Consider the following 21,835-nt stretch of genomic DNA (forward strand, 5'->3'; position numbering starts at 1 on the left):
CGGAGACCCGTCCGCATGTTGAGCTCCAGGAGCTTCCCGATAGACAACAACATCCGGCTGGAGTCTTGTCTCAGCACTATCTCCATCGGATCTGTACCGCTTCCCATCTATACATGTCATTGCCCGGTGTCAATGGCGCCGTCAAATCCTCTGGCCAATTGGGAGAGACTGGGAGATAGCTTCTACCGGAAAGTTCCCATATATGATGCCATCTTCGATGATGATGTTGAATTAGAGAACTACATCATCGCCGGCGCTCCATACGGAGGGGCTATTGGTATGTGTAATGCTGCAATAATTACCTGGTCCTACACATGCTGATGTATCCGCCAGCGCTGCACCGGGATGAGAGCAAACCATATAGATTCCGCGATGCTCAGACCGCCAAGTCGAGCATTGACATTTACTCATGCTCGGGGAAACACATCAATCGAATCAATGTCAGTCAGTTATTGACTTCACGCAGGCACTTGCTAACATTCGGTAGTGGGAGTACGGCACGATTCGTGGTCTCGGCTGGTCCGACAAGGAAGAACTCCTAGTGATCACGGAAGACGGCACTGTCAGACGCTATTTCGGCCTCCACGGCGACTTCACCTCCTTTTCTCTAGGAAATGTAATCTTATCACCCAGATGTTGCTCAGCTAAAACTGACATCCGCTTAGGGAGCTGAAGACTACGGTGTGAGAGCTTGCCGATTCTGGACCTCGGGCTTTGTTGCCCTGCTTTCAAACAACCAACTGGTTGCAGTGTCGAATTACGACGAGCCGCGACCTAGGCTTCTAGCTCCTTGTCCAGAAGGGGAAGTCTCGTCGTGGTCACTAATACCTCCGGCTTATACGCTGTCTCGCTCAGTTGAAGTTCTGCTGGCCGTTGACAAGACAGTCTACTTGGTCGACCCCACGGAAGCCGAAGACAAAGTTCTCCAGAACGGACCATTCAAACATGCAAGCGTGTCGCCCACTGGACGATTCGTTGCACTAATCACCGCTGAGGGGAAGGTATGGGTAGTCAGCAGTGACTTCCAAAGCAAGTACAGCGAATATGACCCAGAATCGCGAGTCACTCCTCGGACAGTCGACTGGTGCGGAGATGATGCCGTTGTCATCGCATGGGAAGACGAGGTACATCTCATAGGGCCTAATGGTGTCGCGGCGAGATATTACTATGACGGTACTGTCCACGTCGTGCCTGAGTTTGACGGTGTGCGTCTGATCACCAACGATACCTGCGAATTCTTGCACAAAGTTGTTGGTAAGTAATCCGCGTGTGGTCTAGGAGCAAATCTCTGACAGTCTGCGAGATGTTACCGAGGCGATCTTTCGGCTTGGATCTACGTCACCTGCATCAGTCCTCCTGGACTCTATAGATCTCCTGGAGAAGAAGTCACCCAAAGCCGACGAGAACATTCAACGTATCCGGCCAAGCTTGCCCGAGGCGGTTGACACTTGTGTCAAAGCTGCTGGTCATGAATTTGACACATATTGGCAGAAGCGCTTGCTAAAGGCAGCCTCATTCGGAAAGTCTGTCCTCGACCTGTACAACAGCGATGAATTTGTTGAAATGACCGAGAAACTCCGGGTACTGAAAGCAGTTAGAGACTACCAGATAGGACTGCCGCTTTCCTACGAGCAATATATGCGCCTTACTCCTGAAAGGCTCATTGAGCGATTGGTAAACCGACATGAATACCTCCTTGCGATCCGGATTTCCGAATACCTTGAGCTCCCTGCTGATAGGATATACGTTCATTGGGCAAGCCAAAAGGTCAAGGTCTCCACAGTGGACGATGATGCCGTTTGCAAGCTCATTGTCCAGCGATTGGAAGGCAAACCAGGCATATCCTTTGAATTGATCGCGCAAACAGCTTACGACGAAGGACGTGCTCACTTGGCGACTCAGCTTCTGAATCACGAACCACGAGCTGGGAAGCAAGTGCCCTTGCTCTTGGAAATGGAAGAAGATGAGATTGCCTTGGATAAGGCCATCGAAAGTGGAGACATTGACCTAGTGAACTACGTCCTTCTGCACCTCAAGACTAAACTACCCCTCGCCAGTTTCTTCAGGACGATAAATACACGTCCTATGGCGTCCGCTCTTGTGGAGACGACTGCCCGAGGACAGGACACTGAGTTGTTGAAAGACCTCTTCTACCAAGATGACCGGCCTATTGATGGCTCGAATGTCCTTCTCTCTGAGGCGTTGGACGCCACAGACCTACCGCGCAAGACTGAAAAGCTCCAGCTCGCATCACGTCTACTGTCAGACTCAAAGGATCCTTCGGTGGTGTTGCAGCAAAAACTACTAAACGAAGCATCCCAGCTGCTGAAGGTCCAGGAGGCTCTCGACAAGGACCTCGCAGATCGGTCGGAGTTTCTTGGCTTGAGCTTGAACGAGACAATCTACAGACTGATAAGATCAGGCTACGGCAAAAGAGCACAGAAGATACAGAGCGAATTCAGGATGCCAGAGAAAACTTTCTGGTGGTTGAGATTGAGGGCCTTGGTAGCTAAGCGCGACTGGGGCGAGCTGGAAGAAATCGGGAAAAATAAAAAGTCCCCGATAGGATGGGAGGTAAGCCGGCAATCGACCCCAGCATATGCGCCCGCATGCTCACGGATATATAACAGCCATTCTATAACGAGATTTTGGGAGCCGGAAACACAAAGCTCGCTTCGTTATTTGTGCCCAAATGCACCAATCTGCCGGCGGAGGACAAGATGGAAATGTGGGTGAAATGCGGCATGATTGCGAAAGCCGGCGAAGAAGCCTTCAGGGCAAAGAATGTCAACGCCCTTGAGCTCCTCCAGGCGAGGGCTTCAGGACCAGCCGCCGTGGAGATCGAACGGATGATCAACCAGCTTAGACCGCGAAAGTAGAAAGCTGGCGCAACCATGGCGGTATTTCCTTTGCAAGGTAGACGTCCGCGCATCAGGTGATATCATCGTCCACGTCAATGCCTTCGTGTTCCTCCACGACGGGAGCCTGAGTGACAGGGGCCGGCTTCGACACTCGTTTTGCTGGCTTCGAAGCCGCAGCATCGTCCATCATGGCATCATCCATGTTATCGTCAGGCTCCTCGTTGAGGGCTTCGAACATTGACTTCGATTTACGGTTCAGATCCTCCCAGTCAGCCTAAACACTCAGTCCGTCAGCATTTTTTTTCAATCAATCAGGTTGAGAAGTCTGGCGTCCTTACCGCACGAGCCTTGACCGCTTTGGCGCGGCCCACGCTCTTAGTGACCTTCTTTTCCAGCTGGTCCATGACGGCCTCTGCTCTTTCAACACCCTTTTGTTGTCTCAAGCGCTGCGCTCTAGATTTAGCTTTGTTTTTTGACTGTTTCTTCGAGATGCCCGCATTTGCGCGTTCCGATAGGATCGAATCCCGCTGTACTGTAGTTTCTTCGGCCCGCGGAAGAGTTGTCAATGACTTGTCGACGTCGAGACTGGGGGAAGCTGCCCGCCTTGCAGCGCGGGAATGCTTTGACTGGGCTAGTCAGGGGCATAATGTTAGCATTGAGCGTGCATTTCAAAGCAGGTTCCACGTAAGAATAGCTGTACTCACGCCTAGATTTCGCCATGATTGATGCAGGAGAAATTTAATTTAGTGTTTTCCTGCATGCCCGCAGGTTGAATAATTTGTTGTGGAGCCGGGCATTATCGATAAAACCTTTCCGGGTGGCGGAAGACACCTGGAGCGCACTTGGCCGCTGCTTATTCTGCGGCGCAACACTGGCTCGTCGAATCGATCCAGTCGTCACTTCGCCGGGACGTGGTCGTCGCCTCTTAACTGCTCTGCTAAGTGATGTCAATGTCCTCGTCCCTATGCCGTGGACTTTGCCTCCTTTTCACCAGCCATGAATGCTCGCAGAGAGGGGGTTAACTTCCTCACTCCAAATCCCTTCAGCGTGCAGTACAGCAACTATGAAACAGTATTGCAGCAACTGCAGGGCAACCCATCCTTCGTTGCCTCTATACTTGTGACGGCTATCACTCTGTATTTTGCCATCAGCTATTTGGGCCCAGCTTCGTTGTCGGTGGCTCGGATAGCCTGGAATATACTGGTCCATTTGACGCCTTCGCGACTGATTGTCGCCCTGGATTCGAAGACACCAAAATCCGATACGACCGACGAGAACCCTCTTTCGCTGACCTTTGAGGCCAAGAGTGAAGCGATGCAACGGATACTTGGCCTGGACGATACCTCCTTCTCCTCCCTCTTTCCTCGCGCTCCGGCTTTCTCGAGCTTCGGGACATCCCTCTTGAGCAGCAAGAACCACATACCGCCAGGGCTTGGAAACTGGGATAATTCGTGCTACCAGAATAGCATCATACAAGGACTGGCGTCTCTCCAGTCTCTGGAGAGTTTTCTGGATCAGAACGTTGAGCAGCTAGGACAGAAGGCGCTTCTGTCTACGCATCAAGCTTTGAAGGATATCATAGAGCGACTCAACAGCGCAGACAGCAATGGTCAACGTCTGTGGACCCCGGCGGATCTCAAATCGATGAGCAGCTGGCAGCAGCAGGATGCGCAGGAATACTTCTCGAAGATTGTTGATCAGTTGGATCTGGAAGTTCAACAGGCGACTCGGCGACACACGCGCAACTTGGGCCTCAAGATGGCAGGACCGCAGGAACATGTGATTGGATCTGGTTTATCTCAGGAGCTACAGGAAAATGGTGCAGGGGAGTCACGGTCAACTGGAACTCAAGTTTTTCGGAATCCGTTGGAAGGTCTTCTTGCGCAGAGAGTGGGCTGCATTCAGTGTGGTTGGACCGAAGGACTCTCGCTCATTCCCTTCAACTGCTTGACTGTACCGCTCGGCCCGAAGGTTGAGTACGACATTCGAGAGTGTCTCCATCATTACATGCATCTGGAGCCCATTGAGGGTGTGGAATGTGCAAAATGCACTTTGTTACGTGTACAGTCTCAGCTATTGAACCTGCTGAAGCAAATCGGCGAGGATGAGGAAACTCCGAGTGCCACCCCGGAGTCACCTAAAATATCAGATGCGCTTCGAAACTCGGCACAGGAGCGCTTACAGGCCGTTGAGCAAGCGTTGGCAGAGGAGGATTTCGCAGAGAAAACGCTCTCACAGAAGTGCCATATTCCCGGAAAGAATCGAGTGTCGACGACTAAATCAAGACAGGCCGTGGTTGCCAGGCCTCCACAGTGCCTAGTCATACACGTCAATCGAAGCATGTTCGACGAAACTACAGGCATGCTCCGGAAGAATTACGCAGCCGTCAAGTTTCCAAACGCTCTCGACTTGAACCCATGGTGCTTAGGCGGCGTTTCTAAGGACCAAAGTGAACCAAGCCTAGAAGCTTGGGAGACTAATCCCAGTATATCAATGCTCTCACACGCAGGAAGAGGTGCGAATACAGGCGGTCGCTATCAATTACGTGCTGTGATTACCCATTACGGCCGTCATGAGAATGGCCATTACATATGTTACAGGAAATATCCAACAGATACTTTTCCAGCCCATGTCCCGGACGCAGTCATCGAGGCAGATGGCGACAAGGAGAGACCCGAGCGTTGGTACAGGCTAAGCGACGAAGACGTGCAGATGGTCAGCGAAGCGAACGTCATGTCTCAGGGTGGCGCCTTCATGCTTTTCTACGAGGCGGTCGAGGATTACTCCCCGGAGGCTGCAGAGGATCTGGATTCTGGTATGGCGGAAGGGGAGGGTTCGGCGCCTTCTTCTAGCTGCACGCCATCGGAGACCATGTCCACAACATCTGCTGCCACGGGAGACTCCACGTCCGATGTATCGCAAGCGACCAGTGTCTCAACGGCGTTAAATGTTGAACCTCGCGCTGAGAAATCTCTGCTTATGTCCGACGTTGACTGATGCGTCTTTGTCTCGATTGCCTATGCCGGCAAACCTTGCTCTGCCCGATTGTGTATATCAGCATTATATGATACCCCGAGTACGACCTATTAGAAAGTGCTCATCACATGTTTTTGCCTGTTTGCTCTACGTTTTACTCTGGAATTCTCGACGAGACGTTGAACACGGTTTTGTATAACACTGTATGTACTTTATATCATACTTCATATCTGGCTATCGCTTTCTAGCTAAAGTACACTATTTTTGGCACCCCATAACCGGGCATGTATAGTCCCAAGCATACTGTATGTCCCAACTCCATGTCCAGATAGTAACACCCAGTGACCAGCATAAATATGTACCCAACGCCCGCTGGAATAACAACCCAACCCGCACCATATCCCCTCAAACCAAACCAAGAACAAATGAGAAAACCGATCAAAACACCCCAGCCCTAGTCATAACATCATGAAACTGCTCCAACGTAACCCCGGCATGTACCCCAGCCCCACCGTTCGCCTCCAAAATCATATCCTTCAACAACTCATCCCCCAGCTCCTCCTCCTTCAACTCGCGCGCAATCCTCCTCAAATGATTCAACGTAATCAATCCCCCTGACCCTTTGGTAAACAACCGATACGCCGCATCCACCTCCGCCGCCATCGCATCATCAGATCTAGATCGTAGCTTCGCCGCCGCGACAGCCAGAAATGGCTCGTACAGCACGTACCCCGTATCCGTGGGGTCGACGGCCGCGATGATGGAGTGGAGTTCTTCGCTGTCGGTGGGGTCGAGGCCGAGGGCTCTGTATTTCCATTCAAACAATGTTTACGTCAGTTTGGATGCCGTTATTGTGAGACGAATGTTGAGGGAGGGGGAGGGCGGCCGTACACTAAGGCTTTGCGCACATCACCGCGGGGAATCACGCCTTGCTTTTGGTCTGCGAATTCCTCGACGGTCTCGGAGAAGAGTTGGAAGACTTCTTTGATTTCGTTTTCTTCTGATGCGCTGATGTCGTTCTCTTTGGCGAGTTTGGATTGGCGCGCGCGTTTGGGCGCGGGGGCGCTGCTTGGGGCGCTGCGCTTTTTGGGGGGCTGATTGCGGTGGTGGTGGTTAGCGCATTAATTGAGATAGAATTTATTCGGGTAGGTCGGTGGGTGTGAAGAAGGGGTAGATGACTTACCATGGCAGTGATTGGTTCGATATGCTCTTTGATACTTGTAGGTGATTGTAAGGCTCGTCGCAAACTGCGGATGATGTCAAGGGAAAGGGTGGTTGGAGATGAGGCGCGGGGGCGAACGAGCCATGGACATCTGGTAGGCTGGTAAGGATTCGGGATTCGCCGGTTCACATCGCACTGCGGTTAGGAGTCAGGGTCGGATCGCTAATGACTCCGGGGAAGATGAGGTGAGGAAGAAGATGGTTGCTTCCATCGACTTCGATTGAAGTGAATCTCGTGATGGCAGGCGGGCTGCTGACGTAACCCCGCGATGCCTGGAGGTTTCTCTTGTTCTTCTTCAGCTGCGTTTGCGCCGGCGAGGATTGCATCTCCCAGGCTTTTCGGAGTTGCAATCCAGTCTTCTTGCGTGGATTTTACTTCGGTGCTATTTCATACTCCGCAGCTTTAGTTCGAAGACGCCCCGTCTCAGCCAGCGTCATGGAGGTCGAGCTGTATGTCTATGACCTATCCAAGGTGAGTTCCATAGCTTCACGTGTACATGTTCAGCCAAGGAGTTCATAGGCTAATGCAGAACAGGGTCTTGCGCGAATGGTAAGGCACGCATTGAATGTGGCAGAGTCGCCTCGTGTTTAACTCTGTCTAGTATTCGCTGGCCCTGACGGGAACGCAAATCGATGCCATCTACCATACATCGCTGGTGCTGAACGGCGTCGAGTATTACTTTGGCCAAGGCATCCAGACGGCTATCCCCGGCAGTACGCATCATGGACAGCCCATGGAGAAGCTGCATCTTGGCAAGACCGAGCTTCCCATGGATGTGATCGAAGAATACATCCAGTCGCTGGCGGAAATCTACACCCCTGAGGTAGGAGCTCTGTCCTCTTACCTACCACGTACCCCCAGCCCGGTCTTCTCTCTAACCCGGCCGTCCAGTCCTACGATCTCTTCCTGCACAACTGCAACAATTTCACGCAGGATCTGGCCATGTTTGCTCTCGGCAAAGGCATCCCTGAGCATATTCAAAACCTGCCGCAGACCTTCCTGAGCACCCCTTTCGGGCAAATGATGAAGCCCCAGATCGAAATGGCCCTGCGCGGTGTAACCCAAGGCACTGGCGCTGGCACAGTCGGCACTCAAATGCCCACCACCAGCGCACCAACCGCCCCTGCGCAACCTGCCCCCGTTACTCAAGGCTCTGTGCGCATCGCAAGCAACCTCGCCCAGCTCGAGCACCACCTAGCTGCCGCCTCCGACTCATGCGCCGTCATCTTCTTCACCTCGGCCACCTGTCCGCCCTGCAAAGTGGTCTACCCGACGTACGACGAACTCGCCGAGGAAGCAGGCGCCAAAGCCACCCTCATCAAAGTCGACATCAGTACTGCCATGGACGTTAGCATGAAATACAACGTCCGGGCAACCCCAACCTTCATGACGTTCCTGAAGGGCCAGAAGCTCGACGAATGGTCCGGTGCCAACCCGGCTCAACTGCGAGGCAACGTCCGTCTCCTCCTGGAAATGGCCCATCCTCCCCATCGTCACCAGCAACTCCGTCTCCCCAGTCTCCAGCGCACCATCACCAACTATGTCACGTACAAGAAAGTGCCCCCTCTTGACAAGCTCGTCCAGAAACTCCACCCTCACCACGAAGACCCTCGCCTCCTCTCCATCCTCACCTACCTGAAACACCGCACCTCCTCTTCCACCCCAGCAGCAGACACCCCCTTACCCCAGGATCTCCCATCCTTCGCCACCTTCCTACAATCCACTGCCGGCTCTCTACCCCTAGAGAACCAATTCGCCCTCGTCGACCTCACCCGCCTCCTCTTCCTCGACCCCCGCGTATCCAGTTACTTCGCCGAAGAGCCCAACCACACAACCCTTCTCGCTCTCTTAGCCCCATCCCACTCCCTCTCCACCTGCCCCTACAACTTCCGCATCGTCATGCTCCAACTCTGCTGTACTCTCTTCGCCACCCCTCTATACCGCGACCAACTCACTACCTCTCCTCTCCTCCCAACCCTCCTCCACCTCACCACATCCTCCCTCCTCGACTCCCACACTAACCTCCGCGTCGTCGCCGCCTCCCTCGCCTACAACCTCTCCGCACACAACCACAACGCCCGCTTCGCCGGCCACGCCGAGCCCCTGTCAGAGGAAAACCAGGTCGAGCTGACGGCATCGCTCGTGGAAGCCATCACCCAGGAAGAAGAGAGCCAGGAGGCCTTGCACGGTCTTCTCTTTGCTCTGGGGTTGCTCATCTACCAAGCCAGTCCTGACAGCGCGGTCGTGGATCTCTGCAAGGCCATGGGGATTGCAGAGACGGTGGTGGCGAAGAAGGATGTGACGGGTGTAGCGAAGGAGACGTTGATCAAGGAGGTGGGGGAGGAGTTGTTGATGAGGGGGTTGTAGATTGTTGATTGCTTATTTTATACTACCTGCTTAGATGATTAATTAGATGATAGGGTTAGTTGGATGTTCAATTAATACACAATGACACACTGTTTTCCTTACACTACTACTTACAGTATTAGATGATTGATGTCTTCGTCTCCAATGATACCGCCGCCACTTAATTTACATATCAAGCACCATACCATACTACTACTGACAACCTCCATCACTAAACCTACTAGTAGGTAGGCACCTAACCAGTATCTTTACTTACCAATGTCTTAATAAAGTATACACTCCGAGACCACATATACGCATACACAGAAGTAAGTAAGGACTATATCCCTCCTCGCCATTCAAATCAATATCTAAACCTCTCACACCAACTTAGCCTCCAAGCCAGCCAGCCAGCCAAATGAAACGAACCCCCTCCTCACCTCAGTCAATCAATCAATGATTGCCTAACATAAGCAGAGCCACCGCCATCTCATCATCATCATCATCATTATTAGTATTTATCGAGGGGTATGAATCAATAGTTCCATCTCCATCTACTAACAGTTATATCTGATCACTTTAGTAAATCAAGTCTCGTCTCGTGATGATATGATTCAATAGATCAATAACCGATGACGGTCACGGTCATAAAGTACCCTACATAAGAAAAAAAAAACAATAATATGAATAGGCATGTGGTGGCTGGCTGGCTGACTGGCTGACTGACTGAATAGATACTAGTAGATAGTAGATAAGAAAAAGTAAGTAATTAGTATCCTGCTGTTGCATGTGCTTCGTGCCATTAATGCTCTATGGGGATATGTAAGTAGTAGGAAGTAGTCTGGGTACTGGGTAGGTGTTACAGGAGTCACCACTACTCACTACCTAGTTTTCTCTTTTAGTAGTTAGTTACTCAAGGGGATAGAATGGGGCTAACATGGGCATTTGCGTCGGGTACATCCATGCAGAGTAAATTAGTATACTTTAGTATACTTAAGTGGTGAGATTACATAGAATCATACAATAAGGATAGTATAGTATAGGATGTATAGTAGAATATTATTATGTTATTGACCACTTCATTATTTGGTGGCTATGCTTCATTCAGTCATATGATGGTAGTAGGTATTACCATACTAATTAGGAAAATCAAAAGGTATCAAGTGAAACAAAGCCATCGCTGCATGAATTAATGGGGTATGTCGCTGAGCTATGCAAAATGCAATCCATCTAAAGTAACGCGGGAGCTGTTCGGTGTAACAGGCTCGGGGTATGAGAATGAAGGGGACAAGAAAACAAGGAAGCGCCAGGAAACAACATGATGACATACAAGACGGGGTATCTGAACATCCGACGCTGAAAGACGAAAAGAAAAAAGAAAGTAACAAAAAAGAAAGGGGCAATAATTAGATCGGGAATCGCGAGTAAGAACGAAAAAAGAAAAATCCACTTGACGAAACCCAGCTGAAGGGGGGGGGAATCTGGGTCTGGTATCCCGAAATGTTGCTAAATCCATGACCACCAACACCGACGCGACAACGCATGAGACGGACAAAAAGAGACAGTGTCAGAAGCGGGACATAATTAGAGTAAAGAAACCCGGTTGACAAGAGGGGAAAGAAAAGAAACCGGAGAGACAAAGAACAACAAGCAAGGAAAGACACAGTGCGCACAACGTGAAGCGAGTATCCAAGCGCGTGCCATGACCCTTTGGGCCAGCATGATCGGAGTGAGTCAGAGTCACCAAATATGCGATCAGAGCGGTGCCTCGACAATGGCGGTGAGGTTGTGAAGAATGATAGGCAGCCCGAGAGAGGGAAGAGTCCCTGTCCAGCGTGCAGCAGCAGCAGCAGCCGCCAGAGAGGGGAATCTCCAATTTCCATCAAATGCGCCGGCTGCGACAGGGAAATTAGGTAATCAGGCAGCCAAAGCTCGGGCACCAAATCAGAGGCCGCGAAGACTGCAACGCCGGCCTGCCAATTCCGCCCGGCTAGGGCGCCTACCAAACTAACTCTCCTCGCTTCGTCTCCCACTCCTCTTCGCACGTGCACCCTCTGTCGTCATATTCCCCCGGTCCCATGCCCGATCATGGCTACTTCATGGCCTTGTTCTTGAAAAGTCCGAGCCTTGTGATGTCCCGGATTCCCCAAGCATCAAGTGCCAGAAGTGTGTCATCGTGGCGGCGACCTTGACTGATTGCTTTTGTTGGCGACCACTCAGATTGGGGGCTTCCCAAAAAGGGGATAAGAGGATATGATCGTAAAAAAAGAAAAAAAATGGGAGAAAAAGAAAGCAACCGGATAGTGTTGGCCGCATTTCAGGACAGCTGAGCTGGAAACAGATCGGCGTCGATCATTCGACAGCCCTAATCTCCGGCTAAATCGGACCAAATTGTTGGCGTGGGGTGACGAGGTCGTGGGGTATCATGGTTACAACGAGGAGAAGACTGGAAAAAGTAAAGAGGAAATGACACCCCTTTCGATGTCTCTTAGGCGCGGCAGACGGTGGCTTTGGAAGCTGATGCGGTCCGCCGCTTCCTCTCGGGGATGGCCTTGCGCTTCTTGCGCTTTGCGTTTTCGCGCTCTACCGCGGCCATCTGTGCCACCCGCATGGCCTGCTGTGCTCTCGCATGGGCCTGCACCTGAGCCAGGAAACGCGCGCGCTGTGCTTCTTCTTCCGCTGCGGCGCGAATCATCTGGATCTGCTGCTCGGTCGTCAGGTCAACATCGCCCATGGTCGGGTCCTGGGCGGCGGATTCTTCGTCGATGGCACTCTCGCAGGGGGAACCAGCACCGATGGGGAGGAGATCTTCATCGGAAAGGTAGGCGCTGGCAGTGGAACCGTCCGAGTCTGCACTCAGCAGAGAAGGGCGGTTGGGCCAAGATGGGAATGCGCACGAGTTGTTCATCTCATAGCCGCTGGAGAAGGAGCACTTGCGAGGGTTGATATCGAGCAAGGAATCAGTGGGAGAGGGTGGTGGGGGAGGCGGCATCGAAGTAGGTGAGCAAGAACTGCCGAAGCTGAAGCTGAAGGAGACATTCTGGGTGCTAGTGGTGGCCTCGCTCAGAGAGGAGCGAACACTAGACTGATTCTGACTCCAGGGAAGAAAGGGATACATTGTGAGAAGAGGTGTTATCAGTAGTAGTGGTAGGTGGTAGTAGTAGAAGGTAGTAATGGGAGTGAATCTCGGTGTTGTCCAGAGCAGCGCAGGATGTATTATTAGTAGTAGTAGTAGTAGTAGTAGTAGTAGTAGTATCAGACTACTAGCTCTGTGACAGTTGAATGATGAGTGGAGGTGAAGAAGATCGACACGGTCTGGGGAGGTTGAGACCCAAGAGATGAGAGGATGGAGGAGGGGGGAAGTTCAGATAAATAAATAAGCTTGGAGAGCTGTCTGGGGAATGACGCTGATCAAGGAACACTCCACCGGTAGATATCAAATGGCGGAGAGAGGAAAATGAGGTGAATGTATAAATGGAAGAAGGGCCAGATCGATCGGGGGAGGCGTCTGGACTCCCTTGCATCTCCCAACAGATAAGGCGTCGTGGAGACGAAGAAGGAGGTGTGGAGTTCCCAAAGAGGGATAAAATTGGGGGGGAGGTTGGCAGCAAATCCCGATTTTGATTTTTTATTTTTTGATGGGTGAATATTCGATTTTCTGATTTTCCTGAATTTCAGAAAATCGATTTTCTTTTTAATTCGAAAAAAGAAATTCCCTTGTTTGGGTGGATTTCCTTCAGGTGTGGGTGGGTGAGCGTCGCCCCACTGGGGAATTACCAGTCACCAGCCCGACAAAGCGGCCAGAATCACTTGGAATTTTCCGCAATGCTGGCCTGAAAGCAAAGCATCCACTGGTAACTCCTGCGTGTCAAGCGCGGCGATCAGGCGGAAGGGGCGTTCCGGTCGCTGTACGATGGATGAAGCAGCAATCAAGCTGGATGATGGACACGAGAAGACTGAGAGCCTGGCAGAGGTACCACTGAGGCGGTCCAACCACCGGGAGTATAGTAGGCAGGTAAGGTAAGTAAACAACTCGACGTGTATGTGGACACACTGTGTGGAGGTATGTTGATGATGTCGGTGATGTCGCGGCGGTATGTCAATCACAGTAAAAGTACCAAGTGGCTTGAGTAGTATTGTTTACTGTGATCAGTAAGTAGTAGATAGTACTATTGTCAAAAGTGATAGATGTTCGAGTTGATCAGTCCAGTGCGATGTAGCAACGAACTCCTGAAATTGAATCGGACCAGGGACCGAAGGTACATATTTATCTATTATTATGATTTATTCCCATCGGGTGGATTCGACCCTAATCTGACAGCCAGACTCCCGGTCCAGGGCGTGGATCTATCGGCTTTCTTTTGTTCTTCCATTTTAATTTAATTTCTGGGCGGATTTGTTCGCTCCTCCGGTCCGCGGCCCGGGGAGCTTCGGATTGGGGGGGGGCGAGCAGTGTGGGGATTCAAGTGTCAAAGAATGAGTCAAACTGCTCCCCTCCGTTTTCTCCCACATCTCCGAGCTTCCCATCAGTGGTACCTCCGTAACTGATTTTTTGGTTCGTCCGACCCCAGTGCAGAACACAAGTAGAGAAAACAACTGGGTGTGTACTGTAGTTGCTACATTGTAGATACTTGCAACAACACCATAGAGTAGTAATTAATTAGTTATTAGTACTGGCAATAGGCATACACAAAAGCTGACATGATACGGGTCCGGTAAATATTACTCCATACCCGACAGTCAGTCAGTTAGTGGGGGCTCATCATTCATCCTTTTTCGCGTTCTCCGGCGGCTGACGATATTAATCAGAAACATCACCTCTGGCGAATTACTCCGTCTGCCTTCCCCAAACACGCCCCCAATTTCTGATGATTATTTTTCGGGCGGATGTTTCATACATCCAACCTGGCAGGCAGGCTGTACACCGTAAGATAATCAACCAAATAATTATTTACAATCCCCGCCCTGTTGTCCCCTGCTGTTTTCCTCGCTACGTAAACACAAAAACGGTAGCCGACAAGAAAACACAAAACGCTTTGATCCGCGATATCCTCAGCACAAAGCGGCGGGCGGTGTTGGGTTCTCGTGCATCCCGCACAAACGGGTTCTTGCGGTCTAGTAGGTACTAGATAGTCTACCAGGTTATCATCCCATCTGTCGGTCAGTCCAACGATTCATTCAGGCCAATCTTTCCCACCCTCCCCTCACCTCCCTGCATACATGAACAGCATCATCAGCATCATCATCCCCTCCCCCCCTAATTCCGCGGTCAAATCAGCACGCTCTGACTTCACCGCTTCAGTCCGTTGTTTGGCATCTTCGCAGCAACTAACACCGCAGCTTGCTTCCGATGGATGTCGACATACATCCGCCCGTCAGTATGTATGCACGTATGTATATACATCTGGCGATAACGGTAGGCATGTACTACAGAGTAGTATGTGCAGTAAAGAAAAAGGAAAAGGAAATAAGTAAGACACTAAGACGGTTTCAAATGCGTTTAGGCTTTTTGCATCTCGCGTTGGTTTTACAACTCATCCCATCCCATCCCATCCCCTCCCCCTTCTCTGCTAACATGATGGGTTCTTGGGGGTGTGTGGTGGTCTGGCGGTCAGGCAGGCAAACACCCGGGCGGGCGCCTCAGAAATTGGCTGAGAACGGACATGGACATGGGACATGGGATTGTTGGCAGTGCTGAATCCTCGAGGCAAACAACATGATGGATTGGCTTTCCTTTTTCTTGTACGATCTGATTATTATTATCACCTCGTGCGGATACCAGACTATCTACTACCAGAGGATAAAAAAGGCAAAATAAGTAAGCACAGAAAAGGAAATAAAGTAATCAACTTACTTACGGAGTACGCTCCCTCCCAGCACTGCCAGTCAAGTTAAGTAATTTAGTCGGGTACCTAATCCATGCGCGGTATCCGCGGTGGATCCCGGGTATTCCCTTATGCCCTGCTACCTTACTTTCGGCAGTGTATGTCCACATAGTCCGATAGGAAAGCTGCTATACTCTTAAAAAGACAATAACTAACTGATACTCTAAGTAGCCTTCCAATAGAGCGCGTGGTGCTTCTTATTTCAACATTTCAACCATGGAACCTATCTTGCACACGGATCCGACCCCGGATCCGTTGCTTGTCAAGTTGTTTCGTGTCCGGGGGAAGGAGTTGTGTTGTTGTTTTCCTGGGACGACCCAGACTACATAGACGTGTGGTTCCCCGTCAACAATCGACCCACGCGTTCTACCAAGATAACTTATCACTTACTTTACCCCGGACGTTGTGTACCATTTGCCAGCTGCCAAGCCCTTTTATCCGTTCCGTAATCCTTACTCCTTCGGACGCGCGTAGGACTTGGTTACTTACAGGTCGTTAATATTTATTTACTCCGTACTACAAGTAAATAAAAAAGAGGCATTCAATAGAGTCAGAGTCAGATGTGTCTGCCCCCAATCTGATCTGACGGGCCGCACCACCCCCAGATTCCATCCACTGTTTGAAACTCTGCGTTGTCGCGGTCTGCCCTGTCCTGCCCTGTCCTGCCCCCATACGGAGTACAGCCAGTAAGTTGGGGGAGGCGAAGCAAGTAACGGCCCCCTTCCGTCTCTCTCATGATTCATCGGCAGTTGTCCGTTTCAGCCCGCGAACTACTAGTCACGTCCCGTAACTAGTAGTAGTTACCAGTCGTCTGGCCAGACCAGGCCAGGCAACTCTGTCCACTTGGTGAAAGAAATCACCAACGACGGGAATATACTTCTTTCGGGTAACTACATTTCCAACTAGGCAGGAAAAGAGTAAAATTACTCCTTGTGTGTCAAGTCTAGCCAGGCGGATGAAGATCGCTAACTACTCCGTACTTCTCCGACCCGACCGTCTCAAGAGGCAAAAATGGCGAAATGCACGGTTAATCTGGGCGGGTAGTTAGTATTAGCCTTGCCGGGCGGGATAGTGCCTCGGCATCTGGGGGGGCTGTTGATTTATCCATCCATCCCTTCCCTAGGTTCAGTTCCTTTGTCGGAAGGGAGACTACAGTAACTAGTTAGTTCTGACAAGGCTCACGCAGGGCTGGCTGGTAGGCTGTGATCATCTGAGTGTTTTGTTGTTGATGACTGACTGACTAGTTGTACAGCCTGGGACAGCGTGTTTCAGACTTGGGGCTGGATGGATGGCATTGTTGTATGCAGTGATTACTACAGTCGTACTATATTTATTCATGGACAACGAACAAATGAATGAATGACTCGATGTGATGCATTAGTTACATATGCTGGCATGCAGTATGTTTTTGAAACAAAAAGATATATATACAATCAAACAAATGAAGGTGCTTTATCAATTCCGGGTTGCGATCAATCAGTCAATGCAATGCATACTACTTCTCACAGTATACTTTGTACTCTAACTAGTATAGGTGGAACTAAACTGAACGAATGATCTAATTCTAGACTTCTTTGCATATGTACCCCTGGAGCTAGTCGCCCCAAAGAATCTGTAAGTGCTTCACTAAAGTCCCAACTAGTCACTAAGTCACTAATAACTTACCTTTGTGAAGTGTACATTAGATGGTCTCAGTTCAGCTCCACCACAGACATGATGCAGTGTGAACAACATCAAGCCGACTCTCATCATCCCACTAGACAAAGTACGAGTAGTATCATCACGAGTACACACACAACACACCAACACCATGCCCAGAACGCCCCAATGAATACTAATAATGAGGATGTGATTCAATTCTTTCTTTTAGAAATAAAACGCTTTGACCGACCGGGCAACAGCCATCACAAGCCATCACAAGCACACTAGCTATTTGACCGTCTTGAATGGCTTCATCTTGTGCTGCTGCTATTACTACAGGTGCTGATTGGCGCTATCAGGTGGACAATGAAACGGTCCAGTGGGACTGAACTGAATTGTGACAGTCAGTTGACGAGTAACATGGTCCCGACCGGGTGATTGGGAGCAAGCAAGCAACACACCCGAACCGCTCAGACCTCGGCTGAACAAGAAAGAGAGTATTTCCTTTGAACCTAACTGACGGGTAAATGATGAAAAGGTACTAGTCCCGTCGACAGCTCTAGACCGTCGGGCCTAATTTCCCCGGGGGAAGGGGAGCCAAAGGCAAATGATCAGATAGATAGACACTAAATGATAGTCCACGATCAGTCAGTCAGTCACTCAATAGTTTCGCTCATGCACAGGCTGCTTTTCTTTTCACCCGCGGGAGTGCGGAACCCGCCTCCGATGATCGAACCGCTGTGCTGGATTGGATTGATCCCCACCGCCCCAGCGATCGTCCGTTTTGGGACAAAGTAAAGAGTAATTCTGTTAATTTTAGTTTGATTTTGTGTTTCCCTTTTGAGATGAGGATCGTCTCTTCCCAATCCGGTAGCTTTCTGAGCTCCTCCCCCGCCTACGTCCAAAGTACTTCCGTGATTCCATCCCTCCCCTCGCGGCCATTTTCAGACTCATCAACTGCACTATTTTGGAGAACACGACGCGGGTAGACCCGCGGAACCGCGGTACGAGCTGCCGGACCAGGACTTGGAGATGATCATATTATCATGGGGAGGAACTTTTGCCCCCTTTTTGCTTTTTGGTGAAGTTTCGCAGGTTCTTCAGGGTGCACCGTGAGCCGGACAGCTTCCCCCGTCCCCGGTGGCTGCAGTAGTTCGCCGCAGGTAGAGAGTAGAGTAGAAAAGTACTGAGTACCTTCAGCTGGTCCTGAAGATACATCCACTCACTGTGAATGGATCATCATCTTGAATCAGAAAATGAAGGATGATGGAGGATGATGACGACAATGGACGACTATCTGTCCATAGCTCTTTACTACCTGTGCATTCCACTTCAGCTGCACAGTTCCTAGATTATGTACAGCTTACTTACGTATGCACTTACATACATAAGGACATTCCCGAATCCTTCCCAGCAATTGAGGAGACCAGAAGTACTCCGGATTCCACTCTGGGGTACACCTGTACTTAGTGGCTACATTACTTATTGACTTCATGACTTACTCCTCCGGGACTTACTCACATTTGCCAGTTCTCCACCCAGGCACATCCGCGTATGCAAGCCTAACATTCCAGACTGTCCCCGACTTTTTTTGGGTACCGCAGAATTGCAGAAATGCACATCCGATCGAGGCGATCGATCCCATTGATTGGTGCTGATCCCCTTGTCCATCGTCATCCCATGATCCCGGATACCCTCCTGCATTTTCCACCCACCCACAGCTCTTCATGCAAGGCATGCTTTCTAGCTTACGTGGTGATATGCCTCGGTGCTACCCCTCCATGAGCGGTCCTTCGCACCGCTCGCTCCCTCCCTGCTGGTGTCCTCCCACCACCTTGCCAATCTACGGTAATGCGTCTGCAGGGACTGTCAAAGCTCCAAAACAGCGGTGATTCACCGCTTCCCCCCGTTATTGGTTCTCATTATGCCATGCCATCGGTTTAGTTGGTCGGGCGAAACAATCGACTTTGTTGTGGGTGTTTGTTATCGATCGAGCGCAGTTGGGGTGGTACTACCTTAGGCATCATCTGAAAGATGATGCATCCATTCATGATAGTCTCATCTCATCCTAGCTGGGGGTCGGGACTTTTGCATCGCCGACCGGGGGAAGGGGTCGAGTTGCTCTCCCAATCCCTCAATTATGGATGAAACATTGGAAGGGCACTAGAAGCTAGGACTGAAGATCCAGGAGCGCGGTCCTGGACTCCTCACAACGCACACCCTGGCTTGCCCCCGGCCACGGCCTTGCGCGGAGTTTAAAGGTACGTACCACTTGCTTCCCCGGAGTATCTGGGGATGGAAGAAAGCACATACCACACTTGTCCGGGGAGGACCACATTTTGCTGCAACCCACATTCTGGGACGGGGAACGGGTCCCGGAGCACGGATTGAGAAATAAGGTGTACTCCTCGCAGCGGATGTAGCAGACGGATGCCTGGATGGTGGTTCCGTCTGCACTGGGTTCCCGGTTTGGCAATTAGAGCTACTACCCAGCTTGTTGGGGATCCACGACCCTGCGACGGGTCTTTCTGAGCAGTCCGGAAACAACTTCCCCGGTTGATCTTCGACCTGTGGCTCGCACGGGGGTGGGAGATGCATCATATGTGTGGCGTCGCATTTGGAATGTGTGGTATATTTATCTTGCTACTTTAACAGAGTGAGGCGAGGTATGTGGCGAGGGTGAGCGGGGACAGGTGGCTTGAATTGACACAGAGTAAGTACAGTGGCAGTAGGAACTGATCTCCGGATAGGGCCGTCTCTTCCAAGTCAACGGGAGGTACTATCGACATGACGGCGCACGGAGTCCATGCGCTCTTGACTCGTTTCGTCTCGATTCTCGCCACCTGCGACACAATCGGCAACTCCGCTGTAAACAGGTTTGGTGTTGGCGGGCGTCGTCATTCACTGCTGTCAATACTACAGTTATCCTTTTCTCTCATGTCCATCTGACCACGACTATCATGCTTACGGATAGTGTTCAATCAATATCGGCATGCGCTCCGTTTGTTCCATGCAGCGACCGACCGACCGACCGCTTAAGCTCATACATGAGTCGTCCTACGCGGGGTGTTCTGTAGACAAGGCCATTATACTCCGTCTGGGTTACGAAGGTTGAGGTTGGACGGTGTAACGTGCGGGCGGGCAGTGCTTGCGCTGGCGTTTCACTTCTTGATCACCTACACGGACACGCGGAGACGCCGCGGATTGCAGTCCCCAGATGGGGAAAGCCGTACGGGTCAGCAGGTAATCACTCGCGTGTTACACTGAGTATGGAGTAACATGAGTCGCAGTCGTATCATTGGAGCCTCATTACATCGGCAGAGCCGCGCTCGGCGGTTGTGGTTAATGCATCACCCAGTCATCTACTATTGGGGATCTCGTAACGCTTTTCAGCCTTGTTGAAATGATGCTAGGGTTCCATCGGGTATGATGGTAGTCGGGGATTATTTTGGATGACGATGTTGGTGATGCTGATGCTGATGCTGCTGATGCGAAGACGGACACGTTGACATGGATTCATCCACATTTTACCCCATATTTTGGCATGTCGCTTGACACCGATCATCTTTGACAGCTACTGATACTGATACTACCTCGGGGTGGCAAATACGTCGCCAAAGACGGATATACTTGTGACTGTAATCTTCTGTTCAAGTAGCTTGGTTATATTCGTACACCACTGGTCCGTGGGATAAAATTAGCTACTACTTACCACGTACATTCATAATATTCATCATCAGATTTAACAGCTACACCTTCCGTGAATATACGAAGCCACTCACTTCACCTCATTTGATTTCAAATACTCTTCCCTCGCACAAAATTAGTATCACCAACAAGCCACAGACGGTATACCCATCCTCCATCGGGCATGTAACTCAACCCACTGCAGTAGGAGAAGGAGGAGGTGACACAGCAGTTTGTACGTATTTCCTAGAATATTCTAATTATTTACATCGTTAATCAGTTTAGTAGTCATTCGAGTTCGAATATTGAATGAGTCAATCGTTGGATCAGTAGTTACTGGATAAGGATATACGCAGTACGGAGTATATACATCCATGAAGGCTTATCGTACACAACCGACCGGACATCCCCGCCATCATCATCATCATCCCACATTACACGGAGGGGATAGATACTCCATAGTTAGTAGAGTACTTACTCTGTGTAAGTCAGTCAGCAGTTCGTTCTAGAACATTTCCACCGATGTAGTGGTGGATTAGAAATACTATCTAGGGAATCTTACTTTTTTTTTTCCCTGTTGGGTCTTCTACCTTGAATATAATAATGATCGTTTATTATTATTATAATTATTATTATCTTTGAAATCATATTATTCGGCTTAATATTATATTATTTTTATTCAGAACGTCTCGGATATGACTCTGACTCTGACACCACTGCAACGCTGCAATCTTGGTGGTGGAATGGTGGATTGGTTGGTTAGTTAGTTGGTTGGGTACCCAAGTCATTCTGAAGGGAGTGGGTAGATAAGTAAACTAAGCGTGGCGCCTAACGAATATTCCATCGTTCCATCATCCCTCCATCCCACATCCGATTCATGATAAGCTAAGTGACTAATTAGTAGATACCTTGAAACGAGTGGGGTGTATGTGCCTGTCTGGCTGGCATTTGGCAGTTTCGCTGACCGGGTAGATCGGTTAACACGGAACTACTTGACTTCATGACATATGCTACTTAGGACGCCATGATCCTGATGGAATATTGGATATGATAATATAATCAAATGATAATATTCGGGAAGCGCTTGTCGCGCCGGTGTTTCGGAAAATTATATTCTCTAAGTTACTTAGTTGTTGGTATGCCCACGTGTAAGTGGGATAGGAATATATTTCATTCCTTCATTTACTACCCCGTACTACTAATTGACTATCCACCGT

The 21,835-nt window shown here is 50.3% G+C and overlaps 9 protein-coding genes across 9 annotated transcripts; 3 read left to right on the forward strand and 6 right to left on the reverse strand.

Annotated features, from left to right (window-relative positions):
- Positions 1 to 59: 59 nt before the first annotated feature.
- On the forward strand, positions 60 to 2,879 carry vp16 (tethering complex subunit VPS16; the record flags this gene model as incomplete). The annotated part of the gene is made up of 6 exons (XM_067621624.1): positions 60 to 277; positions 334 to 440; positions 488 to 616; positions 666 to 1,254; positions 1,304 to 2,574; positions 2,631 to 2,879. Exons 1-6 carry the CDS (start codon positions 133 to 135, stop codon positions 2,877 to 2,879), a joined length of 2,490 nt encoding a protein of 829 aa, XP_067484470.1. The 5' UTR covers positions 60 to 132.
- A 52-nt stretch (positions 2,880 to 2,931) lies between these two features.
- Positions 2,932 to 3,650, reverse strand: ASPBRDRAFT_202245 (Alb1 domain-containing protein; the record flags this gene model as incomplete). The annotated part of the gene is made up of 3 exons (XM_067621625.1): positions 3,566 to 3,650; positions 3,200 to 3,492; positions 2,932 to 3,135 (listed from the first exon to the last, which is right to left on the reverse strand). Exons 1-3 carry the CDS (start codon positions 3,579 to 3,581, stop codon positions 2,932 to 2,934), a joined length of 513 nt encoding a protein of 170 aa, XP_067484471.1. The 5' UTR covers positions 3,582 to 3,650.
- A 72-nt stretch (positions 3,651 to 3,722) lies between these two features.
- On the forward strand, positions 3,723 to 6,226 carry ASPBRDRAFT_231617 (ubiquitin-specific protease UBP1). Its single transcript, XM_067622005.1, has one exon. It carries the CDS (start codon positions 3,858 to 3,860, stop codon positions 5,856 to 5,858), a length of 2,001 nt encoding a protein of 666 aa, XP_067484472.1. The 5' UTR covers positions 3,723 to 3,857; the 3' UTR covers positions 5,859 to 6,226.
- A 49-nt stretch (positions 6,227 to 6,275) lies between these two features.
- Positions 6,276 to 7,385, reverse strand: ASPBRDRAFT_190555 (EF-hand superfamily Ca2+-modulated protein; the record flags this gene model as incomplete). Its single annotated transcript, XM_067620252.1, has 4 exons — positions 6,276 to 6,642; positions 6,729 to 6,931; positions 7,021 to 7,194; positions 7,317 to 7,385. The coding sequence occupies 4 exons, from the start codon at positions 7,383 to 7,385 to the stop codon at positions 6,276 to 6,278; spliced, it is 813 nt and encodes a 270-aa protein (XP_067484473.1).
- On the forward strand, positions 7,375 to 9,530 carry ASPBRDRAFT_36422 (bifunctional C97 family peptidase/thioredoxin family protein). The gene is made up of 4 exons (XM_067623499.1): positions 7,375 to 7,530; positions 7,594 to 7,608; positions 7,661 to 7,882; positions 7,951 to 9,530. Exons 1-4 carry the CDS (start codon positions 7,495 to 7,497, stop codon positions 9,424 to 9,426), a joined length of 1,749 nt encoding a protein of 582 aa, XP_067484474.1. The 5' UTR covers positions 7,375 to 7,494; the 3' UTR covers positions 9,427 to 9,530.
- A 912-nt stretch (positions 9,531 to 10,442) lies between these two features.
- Positions 10,443 to 11,395, reverse strand: ASPBRDRAFT_231582 (uncharacterized protein). The gene has a single exon (XM_067622003.1). The coding sequence runs from the start codon at positions 11,286 to 11,288 to the stop codon at positions 10,812 to 10,814; it is 477 nt and encodes a 158-aa protein (XP_067484475.1). The 5' UTR covers positions 11,289 to 11,395; the 3' UTR covers positions 10,443 to 10,811.
- Positions 11,396 to 11,807, reverse strand: ASPBRDRAFT_231583 (uncharacterized protein). The gene has a single exon (XM_067622004.1). It carries the CDS (start codon positions 11,719 to 11,721, stop codon positions 11,503 to 11,505), a length of 219 nt encoding a protein of 72 aa, XP_067484476.1. The 5' UTR covers positions 11,722 to 11,807; the 3' UTR covers positions 11,396 to 11,502.
- An 86-nt stretch (positions 11,808 to 11,893) lies between these two features.
- ASPBRDRAFT_24924 (uncharacterized protein) lies at positions 11,894 to 12,523 on the reverse strand (the record flags this gene model as incomplete). Its single annotated transcript, XM_067622111.1, has 1 exon — positions 11,894 to 12,523. One exon carries the CDS (start codon positions 12,521 to 12,523, stop codon positions 11,894 to 11,896), a length of 630 nt encoding a protein of 209 aa, XP_067484477.1.
- A 6,359-nt stretch (positions 12,524 to 18,882) lies between these two features.
- On the reverse strand, positions 18,883 to 19,625 carry ASPBRDRAFT_231719 (uncharacterized protein). Its single transcript, XM_067622006.1, has one exon. It carries the CDS (start codon positions 19,530 to 19,532, stop codon positions 19,095 to 19,097), a length of 438 nt encoding a protein of 145 aa, XP_067484478.1. The 5' UTR covers positions 19,533 to 19,625; the 3' UTR covers positions 18,883 to 19,094.
- Positions 19,626 to 21,835: the final 2,210 nt, after the last annotated feature.

The sequence above is a fragment of the Aspergillus brasiliensis genome (assembly GCF_001889945.1).
Source record: "Aspergillus brasiliensis CBS 101740 unplaced genomic scaffold ASPBRscaffold_1, whole genome shotgun sequence".
Lineage (NCBI taxonomy): Eukaryota > Fungi > Ascomycota > Eurotiomycetes > Eurotiales > Aspergillaceae > Aspergillus > Aspergillus brasiliensis.

Bases quoted from the DNA above. Each gene is read 5' to 3' on its own strand.
- ASPBRDRAFT_231617 (XM_067622005.1), top strand. From the start codon at position 3,858: ATGAATGCTCGCAGAGAGGGGGTTAACTTCCTCACTCCAAATCCCTTC.
- ASPBRDRAFT_36422 (XM_067623499.1), top strand. From the start codon at position 7,495: ATGGAGGTCGAGCTGTATGTCTATGACCTATCCAAG. The intron at 7,883-7,950 runs GTAGGAGCTCTG...CCGGCCGTCCAG, and splicing joins CGGAAATCTACACCCCTGAG to TCCTACGATCTCTTCCTGCA.
- ASPBRDRAFT_231582 (XM_067622003.1), bottom strand. From the start codon at position 11,288: ATGGAAATTGGAGATTCCCCTCTCTGGCGGCTGCTGCTGCTGCTGCAC.
- ASPBRDRAFT_231583 (XM_067622004.1), bottom strand. From the start codon at position 11,721: ATGCGGCCAACACTATCCGGTTGCTTTCTTTTTCTCCCATTTTTTTTC.
- ASPBRDRAFT_231719 (XM_067622006.1), bottom strand. From the start codon at position 19,532: ATGATGCATCTCCCACCCCCGTGCGAGCCACAGGTCGAAGATCAACCG.